This window comes from Drechmeria coniospora, chromosome 01 (assembly GCF_001625195.1).
Source record: "Drechmeria coniospora strain ARSEF 6962 chromosome 01, whole genome shotgun sequence".
NCBI lineage: Eukaryota > Fungi > Ascomycota > Sordariomycetes > Hypocreales > Ophiocordycipitaceae > Drechmeria > Drechmeria coniospora.
In genome coordinates this window covers 5,970,038-5,984,492 of record NC_054389.1, presented here as the reverse complement: position 1 = coordinate 5,984,492, position 14,455 = coordinate 5,970,038, and the positions used below count along the sequence as shown (strand labels likewise).

General features: G+C 57.4%; 6 protein-coding genes across 6 annotated transcripts; 2 read left to right on the top strand and 4 right to left on the bottom strand.

Moving 5' to 3' along the window:
• Window positions 1–2,481, top strand: DCS_01524 (neutral/alkaline nonlysosomal ceramidase; the record flags this gene model as incomplete). The annotated part of the gene is made up of 2 exons (XM_040798856.1): window positions 1–1,838; window positions 1,902–2,481. The coding sequence occupies 2 exons, from the start codon at window positions 1–3 to the stop codon at window positions 2,479–2,481; spliced, it is 2,418 nt and encodes an 805-aa protein (XP_040659739.1).
• A 427-nt stretch (window positions 2,482–2,908) lies between these two features.
• DCS_01523 (uncharacterized protein) lies at window positions 2,909–3,814 on the bottom strand (the record flags this gene model as incomplete). The annotated part of the gene is made up of 1 exon (XM_040798855.1): window positions 2,909–3,814. One exon carries the CDS (start codon window positions 3,812–3,814, stop codon window positions 2,909–2,911), a length of 906 nt encoding a protein of 301 aa, XP_040659738.1.
• A 1,497-nt stretch (window positions 3,815–5,311) lies between these two features.
• DCS_01522 (F-box domain-containing protein) lies at window positions 5,312–6,190 on the bottom strand (the record flags this gene model as incomplete). The annotated part of the gene is made up of 1 exon (XM_040798854.1): window positions 5,312–6,190. The coding sequence occupies one exon, from the start codon at window positions 6,188–6,190 to the stop codon at window positions 5,312–5,314; it is 879 nt and encodes a 292-aa protein (XP_040659737.1).
• Window positions 6,191–9,297: 3,107 nt separating this feature from the next.
• Window positions 9,298–9,961, bottom strand: DCS_01521 (dynein light chain; the record flags this gene model as incomplete). Its single annotated transcript, XM_040798853.1, has 4 exons — window positions 9,298–9,642; window positions 9,707–9,781; window positions 9,858–9,896; window positions 9,950–9,961. The coding sequence occupies 4 exons, from the start codon at window positions 9,959–9,961 to the stop codon at window positions 9,298–9,300; spliced, it is 471 nt and encodes a 156-aa protein (XP_040659736.1).
• A 1,033-nt stretch (window positions 9,962–10,994) lies between these two features.
• DCS_01520 (vacuolar transporter chaperone 1) lies at window positions 10,995–11,465 on the top strand (the record flags this gene model as incomplete). The annotated part of the gene is made up of 2 exons (XM_040798852.1): window positions 10,995–11,028; window positions 11,107–11,465. 2 exons carry the CDS (start codon window positions 10,995–10,997, stop codon window positions 11,463–11,465), a joined length of 393 nt encoding a protein of 130 aa, XP_040659735.1.
• A 361-nt stretch (window positions 11,466–11,826) lies between these two features.
• On the bottom strand, window positions 11,827–12,447 carry DCS_01519 (uncharacterized protein; the record flags this gene model as incomplete). Its single annotated transcript, XM_040798851.1, has 1 exon — window positions 11,827–12,447. One exon carries the CDS (start codon window positions 12,445–12,447, stop codon window positions 11,827–11,829), a length of 621 nt encoding a protein of 206 aa, XP_040659734.1.
• Window positions 12,448–14,455: the final 2,008 nt, after the last annotated feature.

Sequence of the window (14,455 nt, the reverse complement as noted above, 5' to 3'; positions counted from 1 at the left end):
ATGTTGCCGGCGCACGAAAAATCCAAGGCCACTGATTGGCGGCCCCCGCCCGGAGTGCCCCCAAGCATCCGCGAGCCATTTCGCCGACCGGAGCGCAGGAGCTGGCGCCGTCACTGCATGGTCGTCATCGTCCTCGCCTGCGCCTTCCTTCTCGCTTACTTCCGCGCCCCGGACTGGACCGGCGAACCTCTGCTCTCGTCCGATCCATCGCTGCACAGCAGCCGCCATCACTGGTCGTCCAGCCATGGCTCGAGCAACGTCTGGGCGGCCGAGACCCTACCGGCCGGCGAACCGGTCAAGGACCGGTACCTGCTCGGCGTCGGCAAGGCCGACATCACGGGACCCGTCGTCGAGTTGAACATGATGGGCTACGCCGACTTCGGCCAGATCGGAAGCGGCTTGCGCCAGCGGCTCTATTCGCGCGCCTTCATCGTCGGCGACCTCGCCGACCCCGCCGACCGCTTCGTCTATCTCGTCCTCGACATTCAGTCGGGCGACACCGCCGTCCGCTACGGCATCATCCGAGGCCTGCAGGCTCTGGGGCCTAGGTACTCCATGTACGGCCACAACAACCTCGCCGTCACCGCCACCCACTCGCACTCGGGCCCGGGCGCCTGGCTCAACTACCTCCTGCCCCAGATTCCCAGCAAGGGCTTCGACCGCCAGAGCTACCGCGCCATCGTCGAAGGCTGTATTCTCTCCATCCGACGGGCGCACGAGAGCCTCGAACCGGGCACGTTGAGCGTCGGCAGCACGCAGATCCTCGGCGCGGGCATCAACCGCAGCATGTTCTCCTATCTCGCGAACCCGGCCGAGGAGCGGGCGAGGTACAACGTGAGCGCCGAAAACGACGGATCCGTCGAGACGGACTTGACCCTGCTCAATTTCCAGCGGGCCTCGGACGGGAAGAACATCGGCGTCCTCACCTGGTTTCCCACACACGGCACGTCGATGCAAGCCAACAACACGCTCATCACCGGCGACAACAAGGGCGTCGCGGCTGACATGTTCGAGAAGAAGGTCCGAGGGGGCCACATGGAGTCCGACGGCTTCGTCGCCGGCTTCTCCCAGGCCAACATGGGCGATGTGAGTCCCAACACCCTCGGCGCCTGGTGCGAGGACGGATCCGGCGAGATGTGCAAGTTCGAGGACAGCACCTGCGGCAACGGCCGGTGCAACCTCTGCCGCGCCCGAGGTCCCGGGTCCGCCGGGGACGACTACGGCGCCTCGTCGTGCCTCGAAATCGGCAGGCGCCAGTACCAAGGCGCCCTGGACGTGTACGAGTCGCTCAAGCGGAAGCCCGCCAACGTCCGAGGCGACGGCGTCAAGGCCTTTCACGAATTCCATGACATGTCCACCTTTCACTTTTCCCTGCCCAACGGGTCGGCGGTGCGGACCTGCCCGGCCGCCCTGGGCTACTCCTTCGGCGCTGGCACCTGGGACGAGCCTGGCTCGTACGACATCGTCCAGCACCTGTCGACCAAGTCGAACTCGTCGGCCTTTTGGAAGTTCGTCACCTGGCTGCTCAAGCCGCCGGGCCGAGACCAGGTCCTCTGCCAAGCGCCCAAGTCGATTCTGCTCGACGTCGGTGAGGTGAGCACGCCGTACGAGTGGACGCCGAACCTCGTCGACATTCAGACCTTCCGCGTCGGCCAGCTCGTCATCATCGTCAGCTCCGGCGAGGTCACGACCATGGCCGGTCGCCGTTGGAAGGAGGCCGTAGCCAAGGAGAGCGCGAAGGTGTTGGCCAGCGAGTTGCGAGGCGACGAGCCCGTCGTCGTCCTCGGCGGGCCGAGCAACAGCTACACGCATTACATCACGACCGAGGAGGAGTATGGGTAAGTCGCCGTGCCGATCTCGCTCCCGCTCTCGCTTGCTCAATCTAACTGCTTCGTCGCCAGCGTCCAACGCTACGAAGGGTCGTCGACGCTGTACGGAAAGCACACGCTGGCAGCCTACATGAATCGAACGCTCGAGTCGGTCCGGTACCTCCGGAGCCTCGATGCACCGGCGCGCGCCGTGTCCGAGTCGGTCGTCGTGCCTCCAGACAACAGCAATCGATCCTTCAGCTTCATCCCCGGCGTTCTCTACGACAGGCCGTCGTACGCACGGCAGTTTGGCGACGTCCTCTCCGACGTCCGCACGAGCGCCTTCCACCGGTCCGACACGGTCAAGGCCACTTTCGTCGGAGCCAACCCCCGCAACAACCTGCGGCTCGAGGAAACGTACGCCGCCGTGGAGCATCGGCAGTCGCCCCGAGGCGAGTGGAAACGGGTGCGAGACGATTCCGACTGGGATCTGACCTTTCACTGGAGGCGAACGAGCCACATCCTGGGCACGAGCGAGGCCGTCATTGCTTGGAAGATCGAGCCCTGGTCGCCTCCAGGCGAATATAGGCTTCGGTACTACGGGGATTACAAGTCGATCACGGGCCGCATCACGCCGTTTGATGGCGCGAGCGCGACGTTCCTGGTCGGCTGAATGGCCGAAGGCGCACGCGATGATTGGCACGGGGCAGCATAGCACGGAGTTGGGGATCGATCTTTTCGCAAGCCGGCTGGAATTCTTGACACGTATGGCCGTGGAACCCGCCGGGCAGTGCGTGCGTTGGCGTCGAGCCGATGTCGACCCTCGAGCCATGCATGCAGGCAAGGTGGATATATGTGCTGAAGCTATATTCGGACCCAGAGTGTACTCGTACATGTCCGAACTGGCAAAGCCAACAAAGCCATCGGCTTTCTCGGACCGTTGTCGGTCAGACACCTTCCAGTTCAAGTCACGCCATGGCCCTCAACGACAAAATCCGATTACATACATTCGATCGTCCGTTCGTTCGTTGATCGTATCTTTGCGCCCACCGCTGCGCTGTCTGAAGGCGCCGCAGCGGATGCAGAAACAGGTGCCGTCGCTACGTGGACAGTTCGTGCCGGGGCATCATTACCTGCGTCTCCGCAGAGTGGGCCATCTCTCGAGGTTCTTGGTTCTTGAACTGCTCAGTTGGTCCGACAAACTGTGAGGCCGCAGCCGCCTTCCTCCTCCGCCGGTTCATGACGATGAGTGCGGCGCCAGCGCCGGCCAAGACGGGGATGCCAACCCCTACGCCGACGCCAATGCCGACACCTACCTGCGTTGCGCTGCTGCTTCCGCTGCTTCCGCTGCTGCTGCTGCTTTTGTTATTGTTGTTGTCGTTGTTGTTGTTGTTGCCCATTCTGCCGTCAGGATCCATGGGCGGGACACTTTGCGTGCTAGGAGGTGTGGATGTCGCCGTCGTGGAGGATCCGGACGAGGGGATATTGGCTTGATATCCTATAGTGGTGACAACAGTGGGTGCTTGGCAACGCTCGTTGTCAGTCTCATATTCGCCGCGAATGTCGACGTTCGTTCCCGGTCGATAAGGAGACAAGGACTTACATGGAAAAACCAAGACCTTTCCAGCGATTCTGCAGCCGTCGGCCTGTTTGTTGATGCAGAAGAAGCGAGTCTCGGAATAGTCGCCCGGGCAGGCCTGCACTCCCGAGGCGGCCCCGATGTTGTCCATGTTCTCCTGAAGGCAGAATGATGGGCAGTTGCCACTCCGCCAGGACCTGTCGGTGCAGCTTCCGCGAAGGTAATTCGTGTCGGGTGGCGTGTCCTGCTCACGACCCGTCGTCTTGCACATGCCGTTGCTGAGACAGGCGAAGCCCTGGCCGCAGCACGCCGACTGGTCAAGGTCGTTGCGGCAGGGTGTGTCCTGTCTGGACACGGCACCATTGGGATAGTAGCATATCGAGTGGGCCGATAGCGCGAGGCCGAGAAGCGCGAGGAGCGTGCGCATGGTGACGACGGATCGGTGGCTGCTCTGGTCGACGACGTCTATCTGGTCTTGGTGGAACCGGGTCGTTACAAGATGACGCAGCGAACTCCTGCCAGTCAGGAGCGAAACGGGGACTTCTTTGCACTGCTTGGCACTGTGAAGCGGGCTCGCGTCTGTGTGGAAATGGTGAGCTGGTGAGCGAGCGAGCGAGCGAGCGAGAGGGTATCTCGCCGTCAGAGCACCGTCATCCAACTATACGCGGCATCGGTCCTCGTGCTCATGCGTACGCCAAGCACCGCCCCTGACGGAACGGCAGCTACGCGTCATGCAAGAGACGATTTGCTAGCTACGGCTTGATGAACCATGCCCATCTTCCATGTTTCCCTGCCGTCGCTGGATCCATGTACGGCGTGATATGGTTGAGGACTCGACGCCTCATGAGGCGACGAGTGGATCGCAAGCAGCTCAAGGCATGGCATCGCCCCGAATCAACGTTCTAGTTCTGGGGTCTGAAAATAAGCGCTAGGACAGCTGAAGAGCAGGACTTCCGGAACCATAGGCTCACTTTCATCCATGTTGGGACCGAGGGGTTGTCCCGACAGCACAACTCGGACGGCCAGGGTCAGGTACAGGCTCATGAGACATCACCGCCCGGCATGGGGGACCAATCAGCCCCAGGCCTGCGCTCTGAGAACTGGTTGCTCCCACCATCACATTCAGCCCTCAACGACCCCATCATGTCCTCCTTTGGTCGGAGAAGGCAGCGTGGCGGCCGGATATGGACCGTCACACGCACCATGGTTGCGGCGAGAGGGGGGCGTCCACAGCAATGGCGCAAAAGTTATTCATCGCCATGCCATCATGGGTAAAAACTTCGCATCGGAACAAGTTCACACACCTTCTTAGCCGCCGATATCTCGCCCGAGAACAGACGTGGCGACTTTGGTGAGCTTGGCGGGACGGGCCGAGGCTCTTTCCCGGGGGGACTTGCTCATCCAATGTGCTGTTCACGTAATTGGTTCGTTGCTAGGTCTTCAGTTTCGCTATCTAGCCACGCACTGCTCCTCGGTCTGTGGTCCGACTCTAATCCGTAATTACTTTCTCGTCCCTCTCACTCTCGTCCCCCTAGCCGAGCGGTGGTCAACCTCACAGATCAAGCGTTCATCCAGCATTCAATTGCCCTCAATTCTACAAGTCCCCGAATGCCCAACGTGCTTCTTTTCGATTCCATGGTGTCTGCTCCATAGGCATCTTCTCATTTTACAACATTCACACGTCTCTCTGGTTCTGGCCTTTTGTCTGTATCCAACATGCTATGCTTCTCCATCTATGTCACGCTAAACTGAACGCTCACTCTAGTCTCTTGCAGTCGCTTCTTCGATGCCCGGTTCATGCTATGCTCTCAACACGCTTCCAACGCCGTCAACATATCCCTCCCTGCCACGAAATCATGTCTGTGATCCGATGCAGACGTGAGCCAACTGGTCCTAGTCCCACGCTGCATGTCGAGGATGCCTTTCAGCAAACCTTCATCGCCCCGTGACGGCCGCATCGACTCGGGTTCCTGGGAGAGCTCATGAAGCAGTACGATTTGACGCCGTCGCCCGCCAGCATTCCGTAAATTTTCTTAATCTCGCAGTACTCGTAACCGGCGCCCATCCAGTCCTTCAGGTGGCGGTGCAGCTCGCAGCGAGCGATGCCGCACTTTCGACAGTACACCTGGCCCTTGACGCGGAGCTGACTTAAGCCGTTGATGTCGCTACCGGACTGCTCGGAGGGGCGGATAAGGGGACCGGCCCCTCGCCACGCCCACTCCATGTCGTTGGGGCCCGAGTATCGGCTATGCAGCGGAACGCGGCCGTACTTGCGTCGGTGGATGGCGTACAGCCTCGAGTGAGCAAGCCCCAAGCAGACGCCGTCGATGGGGTCGAGGAAGTCGAAGAGGGAGTAGTGGAGCTCCGGAGGAAGATCGAGAAGTGTCATGCGGTGCGACGGCCGGGGCTGGCCCGCCGTGACGGGCTCGGGCTCCTTGTCCGTTACGGAGTGCGAACGACGCGGTGGTGGAACCTTCGGCCTCAGCCGCATTTGCGCGTCCTTTTCCACCGGCAGCGCGGCAACGACGGGGGGGACAAGGAGGACGGCGCCCTCCGGGATGGTGGCCTGACGGTCGACCTGAGGCCCCGTTCCCAGTGGGTGATGAGGCGCCGTCGCGGTGTCGGCGTGATATTGATGGTCCGTCATGCTCCATCCTCGTCTCGGGGTCCTCATCATGCTCCGCTTCAAGCTCAACTCTCTCATCCGCAACGTGTGTTCCTCCCTCGACATGCCCGCTTCCTGCTTCTCCTCGGCAGCCGGGCCATGCTGCGAGAGTGCTGGGTCTGCCAGCACCTGGACCATTATTTCGGTTGACCAACGTGAGACGGCTTCGACTCGGACGATATTCGCGGAAAGGGGGGTGGGGGGGGGGTTCAAGTTTGACTTGATACGGCAGCTACGACCTCGCTTCGAGCTCGTGCGCGGGTTGAAAAGCGACAAAGACACTTCCGCCGAACTGCGCTGTCTCGCCTGGTGGTTGGAAGACGGTGTAGGCAGTTAGGTGGTTGTAAGTGGCGCAACACTGGCTTCTTCACCAGCAACTTGCTTTTTTCGTTCTCATGCCCAATAGTAATGACGGTGACAGAAGGAACTGCAGGACCAGATGGCGCTGGGCCGTGATGGAATATATTGGACGAGATCGTGGTGAGGTCAGAGGCGAGAGGTAAGAGGTAAAGGAGGGCCGTTTCAACTTTCGGGACCCGCCACCCATTGTTGTGATGGAGCCTGGACCCATCATGGGAGGGAAAAAACGGGAAACTTCCCCTGACTTGGCCAGGTGCCATCCAACGTCGAGGAGACTTGGCCCGGCCGAAGATGGATTTTGTGGATTCCCCGGTGTACCTATATTACACCTAGGCTAGACGTGTGTGCTGCACACCGCATGCTCGTGGAGGTGCGGAGGGAGGCTAGCGCGTGAGGGACCACCCTCCGCCGTCCATCGCGCTTTTGGGTGGCGTCCACGGTCATCTGTCTTGCATATGACCGTTCGAAATTTTCGGGAGATCGATCCAGCCGAGGTAGTGATTTGCTTCTCGCAGACCAGCAAAGCGGCCGAGAGCGCAAATCATCGCCTTTGCGAGTACTCCATGGTCTCGGTGGCGAGAAGGGTGGACGGCAACGGAAAGCTTGTCGGACGGTACTCCCATTCTCCCATTGTCATCAATAACGCGGTGCGCGGTGTGTGCCAGTGGGGCCAGCGGGACGTCCGATGGTGATACTGCCACTAGTTAGTTACAAATACAGCCTGCGACGAGGAGGAGAAGCGGAGTTGTCGGCAGTCACTAGCCCAAACAAACGTACTTCGGATACAGACGGCGCAGGCGATTGCAGGCGAAGAACGATTGTCTCATATGTTTTGTCCCGATAACGCCGTGGCGTATTCGTATGAATTGTCCTCCAACGCAGACTTCGTGGTCCTGAACTGTCACCGGCTGCGATGCTGCGAAAAGCGACGTCCTATGCCGGATTCCGAGTGGTGTCCGAGGGCACCGGGCGATCGTCAGCAAGTCTTTCCCCGCAACCATCCTCTTTCCGTGTTGCCGTGCCCAAAACCAAGCAATCAATCAACATGATGACGGCGCCATCGGGCGCATTGGCGCCAGCGATGTCCATGTGATGACGTCGGTTTAACCGTCGCGGCTCGTATTCTGGGCGATGAACGAAGACGACAACTGTAGACACCACCTCGCTCTGCACCTCGATCCGGGACAAGCGTGAATCACCAAGCAATCCACCAGTGCTGCGGCCTCTGGTTTGGGGCGATTTTCCGCTATCGGGTGCAGACTGGGTATAACTTTCCGCCATCGCCCGTTCGCTCCGCTCGTTCCGTTCCTTGTAATGATATACAAGACCAACCTCAGGACCTGTATGGCAAGCGTGTGCCCAAACTTGGCCACTGAATCGATTCGCTCAAGGTGGCGTCAGCATCCGAGCAGAGCCGCCAAACGAGTTGAACTGAAAGACGACAGAGGTACTTGTGTTCGTGATGGAACGGCATCGTTGGCCGTCCAGTTGGTCCATCGCAGCGGGTTCACATCATACATCATCCAACAGATGATAGCTTGGGTCCTCGGATATGCAACTGCAAAGGTGCCGTGATGCATGCTGGATGGCGGACAGCAGGCCTTCGGTCGACCCGATGAAAAGGGGTGCCGTTCTTTGCCCCCTTCAGACGCTGCAGCGCTTTATCGCGTGCTCTGCAGTAGTCGTGGTGAACCAAAGGCTTCGTTCGGACCAGAGGAAGGGTCAAGACAATGGACAAGACAAGTTTCATGTGAACACGTAAGTGCTGTCCGTCTACGAGTACATGCATAGCTACTGCACTGATAGTGCACTGATAGTCGTGTCAGGACATTTAGATCCATGAGCTGGTAGCACCTTCCTTTCCAGCACACTCGGCGGATCGCCATACATGCATACTGCACACCTATAAATATATAAGTAGGTGTACATGCATGCACGTACGTGCATTTACATGCACCTGCATGCAGCGACATGAATACGTCTACATGAATACATGCATATGTGCGTACGTACTAGTTGTATGCATGCTCGCCTGCATGCATGGCACTTTACTTCATGCCACCTCCATTCCACTGCGCTCACTATCTTTCCTCGTCCATTCGATCCTCGGTCCATTCTGACTGCCTCGTACCACTTGATCCGGACTGGCTAGCGCCGTGGCGAGCGCCCGAGGTGAAATGTCTCAGCAGAGGGCTACCAAAGACACAGGTGCGAGGAGCCACTCAATCACCGTCATTCGTAGTACGAGTTGCAGCGGGACTGAGAGGACAATTCTGTCCGTAATGGAATCAACGATGCAGGTGTGCATGGCTATGCGATATCTGATGTATTTGTCCACCAGATAACAAGAGGGGCAACATGTGCGAATTTTGATGGTGCCTGGGATAACGTGGCCGTTCTCCGTGGGCATGTATTCCGTTGAAAACCCGGTCAACCTGGCCGGCACGACTTGGCCGTCGCGGGGCGGCCATACATGAAAGCTGGCTTCGACATCGTTTCGTATGCAATCGGGCTGGCGTTGACCGCTCTTCTCCCCTCGAAGCCCACCTCCCCGGTTTGTTTGTTTATTTGTATTTCCAGTCCAAATGCGACTAGCTCAACATTCAACATTCACACGCCGCCGAGACGAAGAATCAGGAGCAGGCTCATCCATCGTTTCAAACAAGTCGTCATCAAAGGCTCTCCGTTCAGCAGCGGCCCAAAGCTCGATTTCAGTTGGCACTATGTGCATCCATCCAACCTTGCTAGAAACCAGTCGCGACCGGCGGAAGAGACTTCGAATCCACCTCCTAGCTCCCTGAACGCCTTACTGTACATCGGCAAGGCCCTCGGCCAGACGAAGGCGCCTTTGGGGTACGCACGCCATCATGGCAGCCGGCCGCCCCTCAAATGGCAATCCAGATGAGCATGACGACGACGTCCATGCCCTTGCCCTCACCGCCGTCGTATTTGAAGGTCCACATGCCGTCCTTCTTCTCGTCCCAGTACGCACCCGTCGCGCTGTGCATTCCTCGTCGGCCGACGTGAGGCTTGCCATCCGTCGCCGTCGCATCTGAGCTCGTCGAGACCTTTGCTTCCGCCGCCTTGCTCTCTGTGCCGCCGCGGGCCTTGTTCAGCGATGAGGTGGGGACCAGGTGCTGGACGATGGTGCTGTTGCAGGCGAACTTGAAGCCGGGCGAGGAGGCGCCCTGGGGCGTGGACTCGGAGATGACGGCTTTCAGCATCGAGTTCTGCAACGCATCGTGAGTCTTGACGGACGCCGTCAGGGGTTCATCGGCCATGTGGAAGCCTTACGATGATGGTGGAGTTCCATTGCTCCGTCTTTGCGTGGTCGTAGAACTCGGCATTCCCGATGGCGCTAGCGCAGACCTGCGCATGTCAGCGTGAGATGCACCATCATCTCGCTTCATGGCGGGAAGCAAACGGGCCGCGGGGACGGACGTACATCGCTGGCGATTTGCTTGAGTCGGTTGAGGGGGACAGGCTGCTCTGCGATCAGCGTCGTGCGTTGCCATCTCTCGTCGTCGGGAGACCTACAGGAGCGGCCATTGTGACGGATGAGTCTCGCGATGGTAAATACGATGCGTATTTGCCGACGGTGGACCTTGGGGAAAACAAACGGTCTGGTGCGATTCGTCTCGAGGAACAATCTGAATCCGCCGAAGCGAAGGGTACGTTAGCTGCGGTACATGTACAGGAGGCTGAAACGCGTGCGAGGGTGGCTGTACCGTTCACGAAGCGTAGCGTACGGTGTAACGGGTAGAATGAGGAAAAGGTTGTCCGTCTGGCAACACGTCACGTTGTTTGATTGTCTTGTCTGGATCGCGTCAACGTTCCGCTAGTAATACTCCGTACCTGTGGCACCCTCCTGATTGCTTTCCCCTTTCGGCGACGCCCCACCGTCCGCTCGCGGGGCAACCGCACGTGACTTGATACCAACAACACAATACTAACAAGTACAGTTCAGTAAGTACTCATGCGGAGTGCTCCGTACAAGTATCGCGCAAGTACAACTACTGTAAGTATTATCCGTAATTAGGTACTTAAGTATAGTTCAGGTACTTACAGTACTTAGGTGCACAGTACTACGGAGCAATACGGAGCGTGGAGTATCTAGGTACAAGCACACCCACGTGCAGACGCTCCAGTCCAATCTCCTCTCCAAATCGGCACTGGGTTGACCTGGCTTGCCTGTACTCCGTACTTACAAGCAAGGACTTACTTACTGAGTAAGTACTTACAGTACTTACCTCTGGAGTGGGGAAAACGGCTGCCAAACCGTCGACGAGCCCTTTTTCTCGTTGCTGCAACCTCCTCCCTCGGCGATTTCATATTGGTATTTTTTGTCCCTGTCCTTGGAGTTGGCTGCCAGTCCATCGGGCTTCCGTGCAACGCCAACCTGTGTGCCACAGTTTGGCCCCCAGCTGCCAGCAAGTCGAGCGTCCACGGCCGCTACTGGTCAATTGGACCCCCACGAGCAGCTTGATCAGTCGACAGCAGCCGCGCCCCCCTCCCCTCCCCTCCTCCCCGCCGGAACCAAACAAGAGTCAGGGACACGACTGTGCGACGAGGCACCATCGCGATGTCGTCCCAGCCGCTTCTGCAGACCGCACCGGGTATGTGAAACAATGTCCATCCAGCATCCGTGCCTCCTCGATTCCACCCAATCAACACCGGGCTAACGGGTCCTGCAGGCAAGCGCATCGCCCTGCCGACTCGCGTCGAGCCCAAGGTCTTCTTCGCCAACGAGCGAACCTTCCTATCATGGCTCAACTTCACAGTCATCCTCGGCGCCCTCGCCATCGGGATGCTCAATTTCGGCGACCGGGTCGCCTTCATCTCCGCCTTCCTCTTCACCGGCGTCGCCATGTTGACCATGATATACGCGCTCGTGACCTATCACTGGCGGGCAAAATCTATACGAATGAGGGGGCAGGCCGGCTTCGACGACCGGTTCGGCCCGACCTTCTTGGCCATCATCCTCCTGCTGGCCGTCATTGTCAACTTTGTCCTCCGCATCATGGACTCGTCCAAGAAGCAGAAGCACGGCTAGACGTCGTTGCTCTGACGGCGGCTTTGGGAACGGAAAGTGCTTGTGCAAGAGGAGGGCAGTGGGAATGTTCCAGCGAGCGCTACAATTTATGTCATGGGGCGGAGTGGTGATGCGCGAGGCGTCACGTGGCGAATGGGAGCGCGCGCGTTGACGTGCGCGACGTGCTTTGGAATATTCTCCTGACATACATATATACATATCTACTCGGGGTGTAAATGCATGAATCATTTGGGTATCATGGTTTCCTCGCTCTCCGTCGGGCAAGAAAAGGTGCGTACGCATCAGCACCTCCCCATCTTGCGAGCGGTGCGCGGTCCTCGCCGGCATTCTTCCGGCTCGCAATCGCTGCTCGGCATTGACTTTATGTCTCGCTTGTTTGCTCCGTCACGTCATCTTTCGACCGCAACTCCGGGACCAGCTGCGGGGATAGAAAGATCCTCATCGACTTGACGGTCCGATCCGAAGCAGGCGGCAGCAACGCGTTCTCGAATCGGCTCTGCATCGCTTCGAAGTCGTCGTCATCGGAGGGTTCGTCCTCTTTGTCGAGAACCGTTTCCTCTACCACGTCCCTCTTCTTCCTGGGTTCGTCTGGTACGTCGAAAAGTTGATTGTATTGGTACCAAGCTTTGCCTTTTTCTTTCAGCGCTCTCTTGCAGTGTTCTACGATGGTGATCATCTTGCAGACTTCGGCCGTCCGCGCGTGCAGCAACACGACGCGCGGCTTGCCAGCCGATTCCCCGAGGTGGGCCGCAATCTGCGTGATTCGTTTTCGTATCTTGGTCGACGAGATGACGGAGGCGACGAGGACATCATGCTTGAGTTGGAGCTCGGCCGTGATGGACTCGTGCGGCCCAATCAGCTTTGGTAGTTTTCGCTGCTGTCCTTGCGGGTGCGCGTTCGCGGGGCTCGACGGCGTCTGCGGTGTTTCGGTTGGCAGCTTACGCTTCCTTGCGCCCTTGCTGGTCACGGTGGCCGCGGACATTGTTGATGTGTGCTTGTGGTTGCGATGGCAGTTGCGTTTGCGTTTCGGCCTTGAAGATTCGGTCGTCTCGGAAGTCAACCCACCAAGTACTGTATGCCTTGTGGACGGGAGATTGCTCCACTTCGGCTGCCCCACACGGAACTGCAAAACAAGTACAGTACTTACCGACCACAATAATGCTTGCTGTACATTGAATGAAGTAAGTGTAAGTACCCCCGTGCTGGAGGGAACATGAACGTACCGAGTAAATATGCGATTGGAAGTGCGATGAATGCAGAAAGGGTAAGTCACGTTAGCTGCTTTACTAACGGGGCGTCTGGTGTTTTTTTTTGTTTGCCCTTTCGTATCCTGATCTCAAGCTCTGGACGTCTCCGAGAATCGACCTGCTCGCTTCGGCACAGTTGCAGGATGACGGGAGCGACGATGCTACCCTACACCTGCGTGGGATCGGGCTCTTTGAAGTCGATAAGACGGCCAACTACCTGCAGTAAACGAGGCCGCCGTCGGGTTTCCGCGGTTCGCCCTGATTTTGTGGCTTGTTATCGGTGTTGTGTGCCATTCTGAACTCCAATCTATGGTTGTCGGGAGATGGGTCTCACCATCACGCGCGCAACCTAGGTTGGAGCGTGAAGACACACCCAGTACTCCGTACTTCATGCTGAGATACATTGCTCCGAACGGACATGTACATGCGTTCAGAACCCCAGGCACCAGGGCACAACTTGATTCAACAGTCCATGGAGCACACACAATGCCTTTATCGCCACTTCATTGGGTGCATGTCCTCAGACTGCCGCGACAAGCCTGCGGTTGACATAGCTACCAATCGCAATGGCGCCCATGGTCCAAGTCAATGTTGTCGCATGCCATGACGAATTCAGACACGATGCGACACTTGGGGATCAATTTGAGACGAAACGAGTATAGATTTTGGTCGGGGATAAGTGTGAGCACTTTCATGCACCACCGTCGTCGTGGTTGGAGCTCCGCGTACGGAGTACACCTAGTTCTGAGCAGCAGGAAGTATTACAGTACATCAGTGGCAGTGCCTTCCGGTTTGAAGGTAGCACATGCACTTGTATTTGTGTACGGAGTACTCCGTAGTACCGACATCCAAATTCAAATGCGGCCAATGTTGCTGCTGGCTCCTCCCTTTGCTGCCTTTGACCATTTTAAGACGAGATACTGTAGATGCTGGACTGTACATGTACGTGTACACCAACACAAACTGTACTGTAGCTGCGGTACTTACTTACAGTACATGTACTCCGTACTATGCACCTACACATTCATTATGGTTGAAGGTTCTAGGTACTAGGCTGCTGCGGGTGTACTAATATAGGTACTAACATAGGTACCTACGTACTAGGCACTTACTCAGTACGGAGTAGGTGCCTGTATAATACTACCTAGTAGGTACCTTACGGAGTACGGAGTACTAGGCACCAGGAACGCCAGTGAGTAATACATGTAAGTAAGTACAGTACTGTACTTAAGTACAGTGCCTAAGTATTGAGCGTCTACATGCGTGCTGGACATGTGCTCCGTCCGCATTTATAGTGTACAAGTACTCCGTACGGAGTACTCCACCCTTCCTCCGTAACTACTAGGTACCTAGTAGAAATACGTACTTGCTTCATAACTGATTTGCACAGTAGAGCTTGGCAGGGTGCTGATGGAGTCCGAGCATGTGCAACATGCCAAGTAAGTACTGCGTACTCCGTACTCCGTACTGTACTTCGTACTTACAAGTAAGTACAGTACACGCACTTCTGTGGAGTATTACATTGTGCATGTTATACTTAATTGACCTACATGAACTCCGTACTCCGTACTGAAGTATTGCTGTACAGCACAACAAATGTAAGTATGTACATGTATGCAGGCACATGTACATACACGTGTAAGTACATGTACAGTACTTACTTACACCCAAGTACGGTACTGCTGTGCGTATCTGTACGCGTACGTCCATGTATACCGCACAGGTACTCCGCACTTGGTACCT